Here is a 20379-nt window from a genome sequence, read left to right on the forward strand (position 1 = left end):
TGGTGAGATTACCTTCTCTGTCATTGAAGCACATGTAAGTTACCTAAAGAAATGACCATGCCCTTAAAGAGTAATCATAAATGACCTTACTTTAACAAATGCCAGATATTACAATAAATTTATTTATACATAAAAAATTACAACTGATAATAATGTATCAAAGAAGCTTGAATATTTAACAATGATTTTTAAATGTGCTTTAAAACAGATATGTTTTTAAATAAAATAAATTCTGTTAAAGATCCAATAGAACTTCAATCCTGCCAAAAATATGATGAGACAAATTAGAGTCTGATGACTCAGGTCTGCTCTCAAAGGGCAAGCGGATGGTTGCATATTGTGGAATTTCCTCTGACATAATGCAAGAATGAGAGTGCATATTCTCTGCTGCTCTGAATAATATAAAAAGCCGCAGGAGCTCTCCAACCAATAGAAGCCCCTTGGGACAGCAGAGCTCACAAGCCTCTGGGACAAGAGCCAGAAAGAAACCAGACCGAAGGCACCTTGCATCAACATGACTTCCAAGCTGGCTGTTGCTCTCTTGGCAGTTTTCTTGCTTTCTGCAGTTCTGTGTGAAGGTAAGCAGACTTTTCTGGTCTACAGAATTTTCCTGTGTCTAAATGTGATCCTCAGATAGCAAGATTTCCCTTAATGCTTTAATAGCAAAATCCTCTTTATTCAACTAAAGGAAATAATATTTGCAGTAATTTAAAATTAAATTGAAGCTTTAATTGTTTAGGTTTTATCTCTACAATACTTAGAAAGACATCTTGTTCCTATTTTTCATACTTTATAGGATGCATACATATAAACACATTAATATAAATCTAAAATTTAGAGCATAGGGGAGAGGCAGAGAGAGAGAGAGAGAGAATCTCAAGCAGACTCCACGCTGAGTGAGGAGTCAGATGCAGAGCTTGATCTCATGACCCTGAGATTATGGTCTGAGCCAAAACCAACAGTCAGATGCTTAACCAACTGGGACATCCAGATACCCCTAGAATATATCTTACTAGAGACCACAGTTACCCATATTATTTATTAATATCAAGTGAGGTAACTCCTTAACTTTATTCCACATGTTGTTTTATTGACAAGCTTTCCTCTTTGATTTAAAGACAACCTGACAAATTGTAAACCTTCTTGGGATCTCTCCCTTGAAAGAAAGACAGTTAGAAATGTTTGTTTTTACATTTCTTTTCTTTTCCATTAAGCATTACAGATTTTGCTAAGAGACATCTTTGTGCAACTTATATATTTCTATTAATGCTTTCTGAAGGCAACTTCTCTGTTGTTGAATCTTAGTTTACATACTATAAGTAGCATTGTGGTATCATGAAAGATTACACAATCAACTAGAAGAAAAAGTACCATAAGGATGTCAGCATTTCCCAAAGACAACTCCAAGTCTTTATGCAGGAAGTCCACCAATGCTGTCATTAATGACAGTTGTGGTTTTCTTAATTGAACTCAGGGGCTAGGAGAATATCTAGCCTTCTCCTTCACGAATGAGTTTACTAAAGAAGTGCTGTTTACCAAACATACTGTCACCAAATTATCAGATTGGAATTAAGGAGAAAGTAGCCAACAGATCCATGTTTGGGATGAAATTAATCCTTGTTTTTATTATTTTTCCACAGCTGCAGTTCTGACGAGAGTGAGTTCAGAACTCCGATGCCAGTGCATTAAAACCCACTCCACGCCTTTCCATCCCAAATATATCAAAGAACTGAGAGTGATTGACAGTGGCCCACATTGTGAAAACTCAGAAATCATGTAAGTACTTTCAAAAGTGATTAGATATGTTACTTCAGCAAACCTAAAATTGGAGAAGGTGGAAGTATCCAGCAAAGTTCTAGGTTCAGGAATACAGTAGTGGGCAGAACCAAAAAAAAAAAAAAAAAATTCTTTGTCTCCATGACATTTAAATATGCCTTGTAACTAAAAATGAGTTGGACTCAGATTTTATGCTCATACTTCAGGAACCACAACTTGAAGGGCAAAGGGCTGTCTGAAATCTTCTAAGTACTGATTTAATCATATCTCTCTCATTTCAGTGTAAAGCTTGTCAATGGAAAAGAGGTGTGCCTGGACCCCAAGGAAGACTGGGTACAGAGAATTGTACAGATATTTTTGAAGAAGTAAGTTGTGGTTTTTGTTTTTTTTTAATTCTTCATTTACCCTGAGACATACTGTCTAAAAGCTAGCCTATAAATTTTCTGTTGCTGCTGGAAGTCTACTCTCTTGGGGATCTGAGTCTTTGATTAAAAACAAAACAAAACCAAACAAAACAAAACCATAGCAGTAGTGAATTTGTTGCATACATCTCAGTTTGTCCAGGGAACTGGTTCCCTTTCATTCTCAGAAGTTTCCTAGTTTGGATGATAACTTACCTGTCTCTCTACTCATAGTTGAAAATTAGGATATTTCTAATACATGAATATCTAAGACTATTAATTTCCTAATAAATATATTTTCAAAAATGACACTTTCCTCCTCATTAGAACACTATTAATTAATTTTTCCCATTTTATTTATTTTCAGGGCTGAGAAACAGGCATCGTGAAACAAACAAACATTCTCTGTGGTTTCCAAGAATTCCTCAGTAAAGATGTCAATGAGACTTCATATAAATCTACTTCAGCACTTCATGTTCCATTTGGGTCTGGTGTAGGGTTGTCAGATAAAATATAGTATGTCCAGTTAGATGTGAATATCAAGTAAAACAATGAATAGGGGTTTTTTTTTGATGTCTCATGCATGTTGTCTTATGCAATATCTAGGCATACTTATGTTAAAAATATTATTCATTGTTTACTGTATATTCAAATTTAGCTGGAAATCCTGGAAATATTTTGTTGTTGCTACAACTTTCCACCCCAGTCTGCTGGTCAGGATACACCAGTCCCTGTTAAACTTTGTCTTGGTTTCTTCTTTATTCCTCAACTGGAGAAAAAGTGTCAGCCACCATCCTAACTCACAGAAATGTGAGGACATGTGGAAGCACTTTAACTTTTTCTCATATTGTCTGAATTATGTACAAGTGAAACTTGTTTGCTTATTTATTATTTATATATTTATTTAAGAAATAAATATAAGAATATCTGTGCATAAATTTGGGAAAATGGGAAAGAAAGCATTGTTGATAGACTAGTAGAATGATGGTAGTGAATTTATATTTATTTTAATACTAAATGATATTTTATTAGAGAACTATTCTGAACAAGGTTGCCAGATATAGCAAAATTAAAAACAAACAAGACACCCAATTTGTTTTGAATTCAGAAAATGATTAATTTTTTAGTATTTCATTATGTATCTGAAATTTTCATTGAACTAGCAATCCTGCTTTTGATATTCTCACTCTTATCTTGTCATGGGTGGCCTTGTTATACTGTGCTGTGTTGAATCATCAGAACTCTGAGTTAGAATTGTTTCTCAAAACAGCAAAAATTCAACAGGCAATATTAACAAAGTAATTTCTTACTAGATAAAACCTATTTATTATTTATAAATGGATTCTAAATAATTTTACTTAAATTAATGTGTTTTTAAACACTGACTTTATTTTTTTTACTTTAAAATGCTTTTATGTGTTCCCAAAGAGATTTTTTCCTACTATTTTTGATATATGGAAATATAAATGTAATCATAAGATATTTAAAATAAAACTTATTGTCAAAATCATCAGGTGTTTCTCTTTCCTTGGCAGTTTTAAAAGTTATCATTTTACCTATTTTTACATTAAAAATAATATTTTGAGTTAAAAAACATAAATGCTTGGTGTCCTGGGTGGCTCAATCAGTTACAGGTCTGAATCTTGAGTTCAGCTCCGGTCATGATCTCAGGATCATGAGATCAAACCCGTGTAGGTCTCTACACTCCACATGGAGTCTGCTTGAGATTCTCTTTCTCCGTCTGCCTCTATCCCTCCCGTTTTCTCTTTCTCAAAATAAATAAGTAAATCTAACAAACAAACAAATAAACATAAATGCTTCCCCTAACATTTTGTGTATTGTATGTAAAATTACAAAACTCTAGAAAAACAGATATCTTTTCCAGAGATGGGTTACAAACTGTAGTCCCTTCCAGAGAATGATGGAAAATTTCTCAACACCCCATTGTATTCCATTTTGCCAATAAGGCTGACTTCAGATTTCTAATTAACCAACCAGGTGTTTGTACAGCTTAGTACAGCTGAGCACTCAGTGGCAAAGGGAAGTGGATACCCCTTACAAGGCACTTCTCAGATCATTGAGGAGCAGAACTGACACATATGAGAGAAGGAAGTTCGAATATGATTAAAGACCAAACGTATTTGTAAAAAAGTCAAACAAAACTTTATCTGGAACTTTATCTGGAATTTGCAGCAGAGAGATAAAGAGATAAAGAGGTAGTAAATAGGAAAAAGTAATGAAAAGATAAGAAGGATTTGGGGATAAGGTCTTACTAATGTCTAGTTGGGTTTTTAAAGGTGGAGGAAAGTATCAGAGACATTTGAAGTGACAATGACTGAAAACTTACCACATGATGAAAATTAATAATCCGTAATTTCATGAAATTTCAACTTACCAATGCCTAACTTTACATTCCAGGTAAAAAAAGATGAATCTTAGAACTTCCATTCACACTTATCTACCTCCCAACTCATTTACTATTGCTTTGGGGTATTTTAAGTTGACTTTCTTTTAAAGCTCCACAACACTGAGTGAGGAAGTTCTCTCCTATTTTCTCACTTACTGGTTCACACTGCAACCTGCTTTTCCTGTGTCATTTAGCTCCTTACAACTATCTGGGGACCTGCAGCTGCCATTCTTTCCATGTGTCGACATTATGTGTGATGTGCAACACAAAACCCATTCCATCTCTCTTCTAATTCCCAATATACTTCCCCCCAAAAGTGTGCAGCATAATAGCATTAATGAAAGATTTATGAGTAATACATAAGCAGGAACCAACTGGAAATTCAACCCAGCACTCACTATTCCTAAAAACGTTTCCCTCTCGAGGTGACTTCTCCCTTTCTATATTTCTTCTCAGACCCTATTAAAGTCCTCTTCTTCCTCAGAGTTCTGCCCAAGTTTCATTTCCACATTCTCCTCTGAAGATTCAAACTCCCTTGCCTTACCACCATGTAAAGTCTCTCATCCTGTGGATTTCATACACAATGAATAGAACAGATAGCAGATGAGTAATTTGAACAAAACGATCATACAAAAGATACAGGATTTTTCAGAAGCAGATAGCAAAGAATTATCTAACCTAACCAGACTAGGCGTCACTGAAAAAATTTAAACTAGAGTCTGAATGGTGAGTAGGAGTTAGCCACACAAAGGGAAGAAGGATATATGGGGAAGGGTAGTCTAGACATCAGGGGAGAAGTAATTTGTAGACAAGAGCATGACACAAATTGAAAGTGAAATAATTCAGTGTGGCTAGAGTTTAGCATGAAGCAGAACAAACACCAACAGATCAAGCTATGTTAAATGGACTATGGAACCTCAAAAGGGCATAAATTTGGCATTGAAAACTTCTAGTAGATTCCAATTACCCTCATTTTAAGTTGTGAACCTTATAGGCTGTTCTTCCTGTGGCTCCTCCCAAAAGGAAGTGAGAAACCATTAAAAAAAAAAAAAACCCTCAAAAGTCTGATCTTGGGGGATTTTTAATGTTATTTGTATTATTATTTTTATTAGAAACAGTAATGAAGTGTTCACCTTAAAATGCATTAATCATAAAATACATATGTGATATATTCAATAAACAGAATTTGCTAATTTTCATAACTGCTGTTTTTGTTTTTGCTAAAAATGCATTAAGAAATAGATTCATAGGTTAAAGTTACCTAAGCCGAATCTTTTATTCTCAAGATTTTGATAAATAAGTAGATAATATGAATCATAAAAACACTTCCAATTTTATATAAAACCTCTTACTGTGTTGAGTACATATTGTTAATATAATCAGTGTCCAACATTGAAAGCCAGGTGAAGACATCTGCACCAATCTGGTAAATCTTAACAATGACTACTTCTCAAAGAATCTACTTCCTAATTTCATCTTTATTAACTTTAAAATGAGCTAAAGGATTTTCTCCTAAAAGAAAAGTCTCCTAAAGGACTTTCTCATCTATGCTGTCATTGTTCTAGGACAGCAAAGTGTTTCATCAAGGGGTGCCTGGTAGCTCAGTCGGTAGTGTCTGCCTTTTACTTCAGGTCATGATCTCAGAGTCCTGGAATCAAGCCCCACATCAGATCGAACTAGGGATTAGGTATCATGCAAATAAGCCAAAAAGGAACAATGTGAAAGAAGAAGAGAAAGAGTATGAGAGACTAAGAGTGAGAGAAAAGGAAAAGCCAATCAATTTGATGAACTGAAAATTTTTGCTTTATTTTACATAAGTGATATTAGTAAATTTATGTATGTAGACATAGGTTTTATTTGTATAGACACAGACTTACACACAAACCTGAACATGCAATCTATTACCCCATAACTTTATTTTTTAAGATTTTATTTATTTATTTGACAGAGAGAGGCACAACAAGAGAGGGACCAGAAGCAGGGGGAGTGAAAGAGGGAGAAGCAGGCTTCACGCCAAGCAGGGAGCCTGATGCGGGGGTCAATCCCAGGACCCCGGGATCATGACCTGAGCCAAAGGCAGATGCCCCTATTACTCCATAAATTTAATCTATTTATGTGGAATACAAATTACAGATCTAATTTTACCGAGTAGAAGCACAAATGTAAATACACAGACACACACACATACAAAATAAAAAGGTACAGAGAGATAATAATAAAGTGTTCACCTTAAAACTGTATTAGTTGTAAAATACCATAATACATAAAACATCATATGCATAACATACAACATCAAGTAACTTTCATAATTGCTGTTTGTGTGTTTTCTATAAATGTACCAAGATATGGATGCATAGGTCAAAGTTACCTAAGCAAACTCCTTTGTTACCAAGATTTTGGCAAATCAGCAGATAATAATTTCTTACTATGATACATCTCTTTTGCTATCCAGGCTAGGTTTCAAAACTTCAGAAGATAAGATGAAAAGGTTTTACTTTTGGTTTGTGGTAGAAATATAACAAACAAAAATTGCTTAAGACTGTATTAACCCTGCAATAACGAAAAAAAAGCTTGAAAAGCAGTAATTTCTCCATTACTCACTTAAGAAGAAATAACAGCATTCAGCAAGTTGCCCCAAGTTTAGTAACCATCGGCTGAATTTGCAGAGATCGCAGACAACAGATAGGGAAATTTTTAATGTAATACGGTAAATACCAGGCTGTTTGTCCCCACAAGATTTACAGATGGAGCAATCAGGAATTCTCCAAAGGATTACTTAAGGGTCAAAGAACCCAACTCCCAGTGAGGGAAGAAAGGGTTTTTTACACTTTTTGCATTCCCATAGATAAAATTCAAGTTAGATAAATATAATTGTCATAAGATCTTTAAACATCATCATTTAGTAAGCTAATAGACCTAAAAAAAAAGTATGTTGGAAAATGAAGATGAGAAAACATTTGTATATATTTTCACATAAAGTCTACTTCAGACCTATCTAGGGGAACGTCCTAATAGCTATGTAACAGATCATGTCAAAGAAGAACAAGAACCAGCTGAAAGCTGGAAAAATGGCCAAAGTTTGAACAAATTGAGAATAAAATAAGCAGTGTATTATAACAAACATAACAAAAATATTCACGAGTCCATACTGATATAAATAAATGGTTGAGTAAATAAATAAATGGGGAAGAGACAAATCTCCCATGAGGAATTCCAAATAATTTACACAAACACTCCTTTCTCAAGGAGATGGAATATAACTATGTATTCCTAGGTGTGCCCTATGCATAATGACCTCATTCCAAAAAAAAAAAAACACATGTTATGGAAGGGGGCAGAGGAGGAGTAGCTTTACAGCAGAGAAACCTAAAAACACTATGTCAACCAAGGTCAACATCAACAGTGATAAATTGTATTAGTGGAATGCAATGATGTAATGGAAATGGCGCTTTACCTCTCTGGTCTTCCTTCTGAAAACCCAGGATTCCAGTCTGATCACAAGAAAAACATCAAATTCCAGGAGAGAGCCATTCTACAATATATCTGACCAGTGCTCTTCAAAATTGTCAACGTTTTATTAAACAAGAAAGCTCTGAGGAAGTGTTATACTAAGAGGAACCTAAGGAGACACGACAACTAAGCATTTAAGGTATCCTGGATTAATCTTAGAACAGAAAAAGAACATTAGGTAAAATCTGTGAAAATCCAAATAATATTGTCTTGGTCAATTTGGGCTGCTATAAAAAAGAACTATAGACTGGGTGACTTATAAACAACAGATACTTATTTCTCACAGTTCTGGAGGCTGGAAAGACCAGACTGGTTGGGTTCTGTTAAGGATCCTCTCCCTTGTAGTCTTCGGACTCCTGCTTGTCATCTCACATGACAAGAAGCAGAGTCTGGGCCAGATCTCATGTCTTTTCTCATGAGGGCCCCAATCCCTTTCATGGCTTAATTTCTTCCCAAAGTCCTTGCATTTTAATACCATTACTTTGGGGGTTAGGATTTCAACACATAAATTTGGAGAGGACAAAACATTCAGTCCATAACAATAGTGTACTGGTATTGGTACCCTACTAGTGTAAGATGTTAGTGATCCTAGAAACTGGCGATAGGATATATGGAAACTCTCTGTAATAGCATCTCAGTTTTTCTGTAAAACAAAAACTGTTCTTTAAAGAAGAACAAAAAACCTATTTTTAAAAAATAAGTAGGGAGATGGGAACAAAATAAATAACCTACAGCAGGTAGTAAATTGTAATTTTCTGCCAATAACAGTAAACCTGTATGTGGGCTATGAAACTGGTCTGTAAGGAGCATGTCCCTTAGGCAGCAATGGAGTTAAGCTGATCATTCATCACATCCGTATAGCTTTGTCTTTTCTTTCTTGAGGTTTTCTGAGTTTCTAGAGTTATGCTGGGCTTTGAGAACTTGCCATATCTCCAGATCTATTTCACAAACTATATCAAGGTTCTTCTATAATAATGATAATCATAGTCAATGACCTAACAGGTTAGGAAATTGAATGTAACAGCTAAGTACCATCAGCAGAAGGTCGTAGGTAGTGTGGTGGACTGGAAAACACATAGTGTACCTAGAGTCATAATAATTTAAATTATCTTAAAACAGAGAACTTGCAAGCCAAACTCTTGACCGCCAGTCAATAGTAGAATTGACTGATAACAACTAAGCCCTCAAAGAAATTTTTTATCTAAGAGTAAAATCTGGCACTACAGATATTCCTCTATGATTAATCCTACAGTTCCATTTATGTCTACTTGCCTTAGATTAAGATTAGATAATCAATGTTGGACCTTGTATATTAAATACAATATGTTTTAGGGCTGTGGTGTTGGCTTTGGGTTTTTTGTTTTGTTTTGTTTGTTTTGCATATGGAATGGCAGAGTTGAGAAATATGAATAAAATACCATTCAATAAATATGATTTAAAAGTCAGAGTATTCCTGAATTCTTCACTATGCCCAATTAAAAAGAAATGCAGCAACAAAACAGAGGTGGAGGCTAAAAGAAATCAAGTGTTTTTTTTTTTTTTTAAAGATTTTATTTATTTATTTGACAGAGAGAAATTACAAGTATACTGAGAGGCAGGCAGAGAGAGAGAGAGAAGGAAGCAGGCTCCCTGCTGAGCAGAGAGCCTGATGTGGGACTCGATCCCAGGACCCTGAGATCATGACCTGAGCCGAAGGCAGCGGCTTAACCCACTGAGCCACCCAGGCGCCCCAAGAAATCAAGTGTTAATGACTGTTTCCTTTACACCCTGTTTTCCCCAGCTGCCTATAGCCGGCTCAACAGATGGGCTAAGCCTGAACTTCAGTTTTCCCCAGTTCTTAGGCTTAAACTGACAGGATGAATAAAAATATAAGCAATAACCTCATGGCCTGTTAGCTCCCATGGTCTTGCATCTAAACATGTTTCCTAATAATTTGCCCTAATCAGTCCTTGAATTAATATCTCCTTGTATCTGTGTTCTGTACTGACCTTGGTCAAAAAACAGGACTCATTGGATGCCTGGGTGGCTCAATGGGTTAAAGCATCTGCTTTCCACTCAGGTCATGATCCCGGCATCCTGGGATCAAGCCCCACATCGGGCTCTTTGCTCAGAAGGGAGCCTGCTTCCCTCTATCTCTGTCTGCCTTTCTGCCTACTCCTGATCTCTCTCTCTGTCAAATAAACAAATAAAGTCTTTAAAAAAAGGATTCATTTACTTAGAATTTTCTCTGTAGTTGCTCTACCATTTACCTCTGTCCTCTTCTCTCAGTTTAATCTCAAGCATTAATTGGACTAGCCAGACTGGTCTAGTTCCAGGCAATTCTACTCACTGGGTCTAGAGACAATTCTTCATCCTCCTTGTCCCATCCCCCTAACAGAAATCTTACCACATTTGGACATATGTTCACTCCCAAAACAAACTGAGCCATCACTTGGCATTTCCTGCCCACTTCAATGGACCTTCTGATACTGCTGACTGTTTGAGATTCCACTGTCCTTTGGAGATATAATAAACCATAGAAGTGCCTTAATTGGCATTTGTTTCTTCAGTTGACTTAGTTGTCTCCAGTCCTGTCTGAACTCAAGTGCACTTCTTGGCTACCGTCTGTTCTCCACACAATTTCAACTTCCTACTCTTCTCTCTTATCCAATGTTAATAAGATCCTTGTATGATTTGAATTGTGATGACACAAGAAATGAAGACAGAAGATGGGAAAAGATACATATGGAGATGGAAAAAAGAATGTAATAAATATCAGGTCTGTATATAGAGAATAAAATATGAAAACAAAGTTCCTCTTACTAGGACTTTCTTTTGACTGACTTCAACTCAATAAGACTTGGTTGGCATTCCATAAATGTAAAGCTAAAGGCTTTTCCTTGAACCATATAGTATTTTCTTGCCTAACACTATGTTTTGGCAAACCCAGATTCTGACCATTTCTTTTTCCTCCTAACTACACTTCCCAACTTTTTCTTTAGATGTAATAATTGAGATTGTATTTATAGTACTGACCCCCTGGCTCACTTCCTTGACTATTGTGTGTACTTGCCCCTTGCACTGTGTCTGTCTCTGACTATTCAGAATGTCCTTCTGCTTAATTCTAACATAACCTTGAGATCTTTTTGTTTAGTTCTAAAAACAAAGAACTTGGCAGCCTAAGACAGAGATATTTTAGAAGTATTATATGTTGAGTAGAGATAAGTAAAGGATAACTAATGGAATTAGGATAAGCTATACTGGATTCCCAACTTAAGAAGCATCAAAGTCTGAATTCAAGCCTGCTCTATCTGTATTCTTTGCCACTTTTCTTCAAGTTAAGAATTCTTTAAATAGGGGCACCTGGGTGGCTCTGTCAGTTAAGTGTCTGCCTTCAGCTCAGGTCAGGATCCCAGTGTCCTGGGATTTGAGTCCTGCATTGGAGGGGGGGTGAGGAATTCCTGCTCAGCAGGATATCTTCTTCTCCCTCTGCCCCTCCCCTTCTGAAATAAGTAAAATGTTTAAAAAATTATTTAAATAAATCTCAAAAGTTTCCATCCATCTATTATCTATTTATCAATTTCTATTATCTGTATCTATCTATCTATCTATCTATCTATCACCTCTCAATTATTTAACTATAAGGTCACTGGGATTTCCTATTGTGTTAAAACTCTTTATTGTGATAAAATAAACATAATGAAGCATACCATTTTAACAATTCTTAAGTTCACAGTTCAGTGGCATTAAGTATATTCACATTGTTGTGCAACCACCACCACTATACATCTCTATCATATTCCCAAGTTGTAATTCTGTACCCAATAAACAATAACTCTCATTCCCCCTTCTCCTCCAGTTCCTGTCAACGACCATTCTGTTTTTCTGTAGCTGTGAATTTGATCACTATAGGTACCTACTACAAGTGGAACTATACAATTTTTATCCTTCTGTGACTGGCTGATTTCACTTAGCATAATGTCTTCAAAGTTTATCCATGTTGTATCATGTGTCAGAATTTCTAATATTTTAAAAGTTGAGTAGTATTCCATTATATGTATAGACCACATTTTGTTTAATCATTTATCCATCAATGGACATTTGTGTTGTTTCCACCATTTGGCAATTGTGACTAATGCTATAAATATAAATTATGAATAATGTATGAACATTGGTATAGAGGTATTTGTTCAAGTATCTGCTTTCAATTCTTTGGAGTATATGCCTATAAATGAAATTTCTGAATTCCAAGAATTCATATGGTAATTCTAATTTTTGAGTAAACACCATACTGTTTTCCATAGCAGTCGCACCATTTTACATTCCCACCAAGAATGCACAAGATTTCCAATTTCTCCGTATTATTGTCAGTACTTGTTATTTTCTTTTCCTTTTTAAAGTTATTAAATGGATATGAAATGGTATCTCAAAATGATTTTGATTTTAATATTCCTATTCCTATTCCTATACTATACCTATTTGAATTTCCATTACTAACAATTAGTAATGTTGAGCATTTTTTTAAAGATTTTTAATTTATTTATTTGAGAGAGAGCATGAGCAGTGAGAAGGGGCAGATGGAGCAGGAGAAGAAGCCTCCCCACTGAGCAGGGAGCCCGTTGCAGGTAATGTTGAGCGTTCTTACATGTGCTTATTAGCCGTTGCATGTCTTCTTTGAAGAAATGTCTATTTGAACCCTTTGGCCATTTTTAAATTGAGTCTTTTGGGCTTTCTGTTGTTGAATTGTAGGAGTTCTTTACTTATTCTAGATATTAATCCCTTATCACAGGATATTATTTGCAAAAATTTTCTCCCATTCAATGGGTTGCCTTTTCACTCTGTTGATAGTGTCTTTTTGATGTGTGAAAGGGCTTAATATTTATTGAGTCCAATTTATCTGGGATTTTTCTTTGGTTGAATGTGCTTTTTGGTATTATGTGTGTTCAAACTTTTGTAGCATTATGTATTTCCCCAATTTGATCTTTGAGATGTATTATCTGATGTTCTAGACTCTAAGAAAAGCATATCTTTATGAGAAAGCAAAATCTTGAGAGCCAAAATACAAAGAGTTCTTGGATCTATCTGAGGATTGTTCTCTTGCTCCTGGGTCCTTGTTTTATGTTACAAGGACCAAGAACTCATAAGAAAAGCAATTACTGAATGGGCTCTCTCAGTACGTTCAATTTTCTCTCTTTCTCTGGAAATTCCCCTGCCAACAATCACTGGGTATTGGTTATTACGCTATGGAGAAGAGTATAGGAAAAAACACTGCCATAGAAAAAAGGATTTTAATCTATGCAGAGATTTGAAAAAGCTTATAGTTGTGAATTGGGCTTGGAATGTACCATTTCCTAACTCCATGGTGCAACAGTCATCGCGAGGCTTTTAAAACTTTCTTAAATTCTGCAATGCTGACTAGTTTCTATCCTTGCTATATAAAGCTTCCTCTAGGGGCACCAGAGTGGCTCAGTGGGTTAAAACCTCTGCCTTCAGCTCCGGTCCTGATCCCAATGCCCTGGGATCGAGCCCCACACCTATCTGTCAAATAAATAAATAAATAAATAAATAAATAAATAAATAAATAAAACCTTTAAAAAAATAAAATAAAGCTTCCTCTAGAAGCTTAAAGAGGTCACAGTCACCAAAGGCATATACTACTAATAGCAAATTATATATAATAAATATAGTAAATATATATAATAAATATAGTAAAATTATTTCTGAATTCTGAATTTTTATGAAAATGGTGAGTAAATAATGCCAGATATTTTATGTAAACACTATATTACTACAAATAATGGCAAGACACTTTTAATAAAATGTTTCCTTACTTTCAAAATAAGTATCTATTTTCTCTCCTGAAAGGTAGTAATAGTCATATTGCATTTTAAATAGAAAAAGAACTAGAGGGTTGCTGGGGGGAGGGGGTTGGGAGAAGGGGGTGGGATTATGGACATTGGGGAGGGTATGTGCTTTGGTGAGTGCTGTGAAGTGTGTAAACCTGGTGATTCACAGACATGTACCCCTGGGGATAAAAATATATGTTTATATAAAAAAAAAAAAAGAAAAAAAGAAAGAAAAAGAACTAAATATATTTCTTTTTTTTCATAATTTTATTTACTTATTTGACACAGAGAGAGAGAGAACACAAGTAGGCAGAGAAACAGGCAGAGGGAGAGCGAGAAACAGGCTCTCACCAAGCAGAAAGCCTTATGTGGGGCTCAATCCCAGGACCCCGGGATCATGATGTGAGCTGAAGGCAGCCTCTTAACATTAACCAACTGAGCCACCCAGACACTCCAGAACTAAATGTATTTATAGTTATTTAGACATACAGAGATAGAGTATTGCCACTAAAATTTGCAAATATTTACCCTAAAAACTAGAATTAAAACCTCACAGAAATGTTTCATTGAATCCCTTTTCACAGGGGCCCATAGCCATACAAAATTAAGCAAAAGTGTTGTTCTAAATATAAGGAAAATAGTACTTACTATACCAAACTTTAATGCAAAAGGCTTATAATCTTTGAAGTCCTGGCAATAAATGTATATTTGATTTATTTTTTAAAATACTTTTATTTATTTATTTGACAGAGATCACAAGTAGGCAGAGAGGCAGGCAGAGAGAGAGAGGAAGGGAAGCAGGCTCCCTGCTGGAGAAAGCCCGATGCAGGGCTTGATTTCAGGTCCCTGAGATCATGACCTGAGCCGAAGGCAGAGGCTTTAACCCACTGAGCCACCCAAGCGCCCCAATAAATGTATATTTTACACACACACACACACACACACACACACGTTGTATTCCTATGCTTATTATCTAATTGGTACTTTTATATTCTTTCATTTTAGTACAAGCCTTTGAGAAAGGTAATATTATCTCATTTTGCAATTAATAAGACCAAAATTCAGAAAATTTAAGGAGCTTGCTTAAGGTTACCTTGAGCCACGATTTGGCTTAAGTCTTCTAGTCCCAAAATCAATCTTCCCTTTCCATTATATTACAAGATTTTGTCAGGCTCACTTAAATTAATTTCTTAAGAATTCATTATCAACCATCTATATAATCTCTGTGATGGAAATTTTAGGTAATAGATACCTATGATAATAAACTACAGAATAAACCGTAAGAATACACTTACAGAATAAACCACAGAATAAACTACAAGAATAAACTACAGCTCTTTTCCTTAAAAAATAGGTAGAAAATTTGGTAGTCATAGGTATTATCATTTGACATAGGTATAGTCAAATGTCCTATATCCCACAGACATTGGCAAATGTTTTAGACAACTTCCATTTCTGAGTATTTAGTACTGTCACCATTGTTTTTTAACCAAGATGTCAGCTGGAGCCCTCCTGCCCTTGAGGATTTGGTTAAACTTGATCTAAGCACCATGTCCAAACCCTAAATCTTACCCAGATTACGTCTCCAAACATTACTAATTCTAGACCGTCTATGCATTTTTAAATCTGTTATAATACTAGTTGGGGAGGAGGGGCAACTCGGTGGCTCAGTTGGTTAAGCACCCAACTCATGATTTCTGCTCAGGTTGTGAGCTCAGGGTCCTGATACTGAGCTCCACCAGGCTCCATGCTCAGCGTGGAGTTTCCTCATCCCTCTCCCTCCCCTTTTGCCCCTCTACTTTCTCTTTCAAATGAAAAATAAATAAATAAAATCTTGAAAGTTATACCAGTTGGGGAGGAAAGAGACCCATTGGAAATCATGGTTTTCTGTATCTCTCTGATTCATCTCCTCCATTCTTTTTCTCCTCTTTTTCTCAAGTTATTCCATTTTCTCACATGAAACAATTCAATCACATTTAGCACCCTTAGGAAATTCACCAGTCTCCCTATTTGCCATTATTGTTTTTTCTTTTTCAAAAATTACAATTTTACTTTTATGAGGAGTTCTGGCAAATAAAATACTTTGCTTTCATTATGTTTTCCTCTCTCTCTCTCTCTCTCTCCTTGACCTCCATTATCTGAAGACATTGCATTTATATCAACTGAAATTATTAACATTTAATTTAACTATGGCATAATCATACTGAATAAACTATAGCTGGTATCTATGGGAAAGAACTTGAATTGACTATGATGACTTTTCAGTAGGAATTGGTATGACTACTAGGAATCCTAATGTAGTAGACATGGTGGTGGTGGTGGTAATGGTGGTGGTGGTTATTATCTATTAATACTCTGTCTCACTAGATCATTTAAAGTGTTGATCCTTGGGGCACCTGAGTGGCTCAGTCGGTTAAGCATCTGCCTTCAGCTCAAGTCATGATCCTGGGGTCCTGGGATTCAGCCCTGAGTCAGGCTTCTTGCTCAATGGGAAAGTCTGCTTCTCTCCTTCCCTCTGCCTTTACCCAGCTTCTGCTCTCTCTTTCTCTCACTTTCTATCAAATATATAAATAAAATATTTTTAAAAAGAGGTGTTGATTCCTTTTACTAGGTACTTAAATGTTATTATTATCATTATTTTTTGAGTAGGCTTCACACCCAGTGCAGAACTAAACACAGTGTTCAAACCCATGATCCTGAGATCAAGAACTAAGCCGAGATCAAGAAAGAGTCCAACGTTCAAAAGACTGAATGGCCCAGATGCCCCTAGATGTTATTTTTAAAAAGAATTTTTGGTCTTTCATTCTGTAATCGTTAAGCATTAACAATTCTTTTATTAAAAGACAAAAACTAAAATAAATATATTAAGGGCCCATCACATAGCCTAATGTTGTAAGGATATAAAACATACAAAATAAAACAAGATATATGTTTGTATTCTCTTGAGATTTTGCCAAGCCCTGAACCATGAAAATGCAGTGTTGTAAGGGCTGTTAATAATCATCTAGTTGGGGGCACCTGGGTGGCTCAGTGTGTTAAGCCTCTGCCTTTGGCTCAGGTCATGATCTCGGGGTCCTGGGATCGAGCCCCACATCAGGCTCTCTGCTCAGCAGGGAACGTGCTCCCCCTCCCCCCGCCTCTCTGCCTACTTATGGTCTCTGTCTGTCAAATAAAAAATAAATAAAATCTAAAAAAAAAAAATCATCTAGTCACTTGTTCCTGGGAAAACAATCCTCTGAGAAATGAAACTCTGAATGTTGCAAATCCATCAGTTCTTTCTTGAGAAGAGTAACATGTGTCAACCTGCTAAAATATTCTTCTTCTTTGGTTGCAAAAATCTTCTCCAAGCACGTAGCTTAAGTTTACCCTGGTATTAAAGATGACTGTGGATAAAAATATATCTGGGCTAGAGAAGAATTTAATCTGTATTACTTTGATTATTACCATATGTTATTGCCTTGAGCCTTGAAAACAAGTTATAAAATCACTTCCTGAGGAACTGTAGGTGTTCTCTTTGATTGTATAACTTGTTTATTGTATAACTTGTTTTTGTTTTCAAGGCTCAAGTATATATATATATATTTTTTTTGCTAGTTCTGGCCAGAATGCAGAATTTGCATTTGTCAGTCTAAAATCAAGTAATATAGAATTAAGATCAGTTGGATACTAAGAAAAAGCAGAACTAGCACACTTAACGAGATTTCAGAAACCTATTTCTGAGAGTCTTTTAATTCTGGTGATAAAATTAATGCCAGGGATGATAATATCGATGTTTCCAAGTAAATGTACTATTTATATCTGATTTATTTAAAAAAAAAATGTACCTTTTTGGAAACAAAGCTGGGTAATTGTATTGCGCAAATGACTAAATTCTACACTCTAGGATAGCAAAAAACCTTATGGGCCTGGTTAGAAAGAAAATAAAACCACTTGTCCTTGCAAAATTAACAGAATTGGGAAACATTTGGATGAGCCTCTTGTCTTGATAAGCCTCGGGGCAGAACAGTAAGAAAAATATAGCATTTCTGCTACCCCTGTATGTAGTAGCTATGTTGATAAGTATAAGGACGTGTCTTAGAGCTTTTCCAAAGAACACATTCAGGTAACAACTGTAGTGGTTAAAATTTGCATCACTGAGCTGTAACTAGATGTTACTTTAGTGCATAGTCACCTTATTCATCAGTGACTATAAAGAGTTTAAGGAGGAATGGAAGACAACCATGATTCTATTCATATCAGAAAGATACAAAATTAGCAACATTTCTGATTCAAAGAACAAGCAAAACATAATAAAGAAGTAGGATAACAATCAGTAGTAATCATTCTCTGCGAAGTAATGCTTCAGAAACAAAGTAATTAGAAATCCATCTAAGTATTAACACAACTGTAGATGAACACTAAGCTCACCCATTAGAAAGGCTAAAATAAAAAGACAGATCTGGAGCAACTGGAACTCTTAAACTGTACTGATCAGGATGTAAATGCTATAGTTTGGAAAATCGTTTGACAGCATCTGTTTAAGCTGACATACACATTACTTATGACCCACTAAATCTTTCCTTAGGTAAACTCAATATAAGTGTACATGTGTAAGCATTCCTTAAAAGACAAGTAATGGAAGATACGTAGCTGAGTAATATTCCATTGTATAAACATATCACTTCTTTACCCATTCATAGTCAATGAACACTTGGGATGTTTCCATGATTTGGCTATTGTAGATAATGCTGCTATACACATCAGGGTGCATCTATCCCTTTGAATTAGTATTTTTGTACTCTTTGAGTAAACACTTCAGAGTGCAATTGCTGGATTGTAGGGAGTTTTATTTTTAACTTTTTTTTTTAAAGATTTTATTTATTTATTTGACAGAGATCACAAGTAGTAGGCAGAGAGGCAGACAGACAGAGGAGGAAGCAGGCTCCCCGTGGAGCAGAGAGTCCGATGTAGGGCTTGATCCCAGGACCCTGGGATCATGACCTGAGCAGAAGGCAGAGGCTTTAACCCACTGAGTCACCCAGGCACCCCATATTTTTAACTTTTTGAAGAAACTCCATACCATTTTCTAGAATTGCTGCACCACTTTGCATTCCCAGCAACAGTGCAAGAGGGTCCCCCTTTCTCCTCATCCTCACCAATACCTGTTATTTCTTGTGTTGTTGAATTTAGAAGATGTGGTATATTATACACACACACACACACACACACACACACATATTATGCTATATAATATGCTATATAATATATATATAATGTATAGATATGGAATGTATAATATAAATATATAATGGGAGATGTGATATAAATACATAATGGAATATTACTCAGGCATAAAAGAAGGAAATCTTGCCATTTGCAATGACATGGATTAAGCTAGAGAGTATTATGTTAAGCAAAATAAATCAGTCAAAAACAAATACCATATGATTTCACTCATATGTGGAATTTAAGAAATAAAACAAGTAAGTAAGGGGAAAAAAGAGAGAAAGAGGCAAGCCAAGAAACAGACTCTTAACTATAGAGAACAAATGATGGTTACCAGAAGGGCAGTAGGTGGGGGATGGGTTAAACAGATGATGGGGAGGAAGGATCGCACTTGTGATGAGCACCTGCTGTCGTATGGAAGTGCCGAATCACTATGTTGTATGCTTGAAAGTAGTATTACTCTGTATGTTAACTAGAATTTAAATAAAAACTTAAAAAGAATGTACATAACAATACTGTTTTGTAGCGTTGCTAAATTGACAATTACTGAAAAGTTTCTCAACAATAGAATAAATAAATCAGTATGCTATATTCACATAATGGGACCTTCTACAGCATTGCAACATTGAGAATAAACCATCCATAATTATACAGAAAAGTATGGTTGGATCTCACAAGTGTATTGTTAAGTTTAAAAATCCAGACACACACACACACACACACACAAATCCAGACACAAAAACTCACATACCACATGATTCCACTTATACACGGAAGAAAGAAAAGGTAAAAAGCAAGGTATGCTTTCAGAATTCAGAACATGGTAATCCTTGGGACATAGGATGTGATTAGAAAGGAGCATGAAAGAAGATTCTGGAGTACTCGTAATATTCTGCTTCTTGATTTGGAAGTGAGTTCAATTTGTTAAAACTCAGTGAGTTTAAACTATGTGCACTTTTTAGTATATCTCAATAGAAATATCTTAAAAAATGAGTAAATATCCTGTGTAATGTAGAAGAGTAGAATGTGAATGAACACGAGAGTTCACCATTGAATATGGATCTAAGGGATAGGAGTGGGGGGGTGACTGTGTGTGGAAGTATAGATTGGGGACAATGAAATACAGATCTGTCTGTTCATATCTCATCTGTTCATATATCTAAATTACTCATCCATCATTCAGATATTAACCTAGGGTACAGCAGAAGATACATTCGTGTATGTGTGAGTCCACACTGAGGAGGCGATGTCAGGT

General features: G+C 35.6%; 1 protein-coding gene across 1 annotated transcript; it reads left to right on the forward strand.

Annotated features, from left to right (window-relative positions):
- Positions 1-423: 423 nt before the first annotated feature.
- On the forward strand, positions 424-3553 carry CXCL8 (C-X-C motif chemokine ligand 8). The gene is made up of 4 exons (XM_032334569.1): positions 424-578; positions 1641-1776; positions 2058-2141; positions 2545-3553. The coding sequence occupies exons 1-4, from the start codon at positions 515-517 to the stop codon at positions 2564-2566; spliced, it is 306 nt and encodes a 101-aa protein (XP_032190460.1). The 5' UTR covers positions 424-514; the 3' UTR covers positions 2567-3553.
- Positions 3554-20379: the final 16826 nt, after the last annotated feature.

Source organism: Mustela erminea, chromosome 2 (genome assembly GCF_009829155.1).
Source record: "Mustela erminea isolate mMusErm1 chromosome 2, mMusErm1.Pri, whole genome shotgun sequence".
Lineage (NCBI taxonomy): Eukaryota > Metazoa > Chordata > Mammalia > Carnivora > Mustelidae > Mustela > Mustela erminea.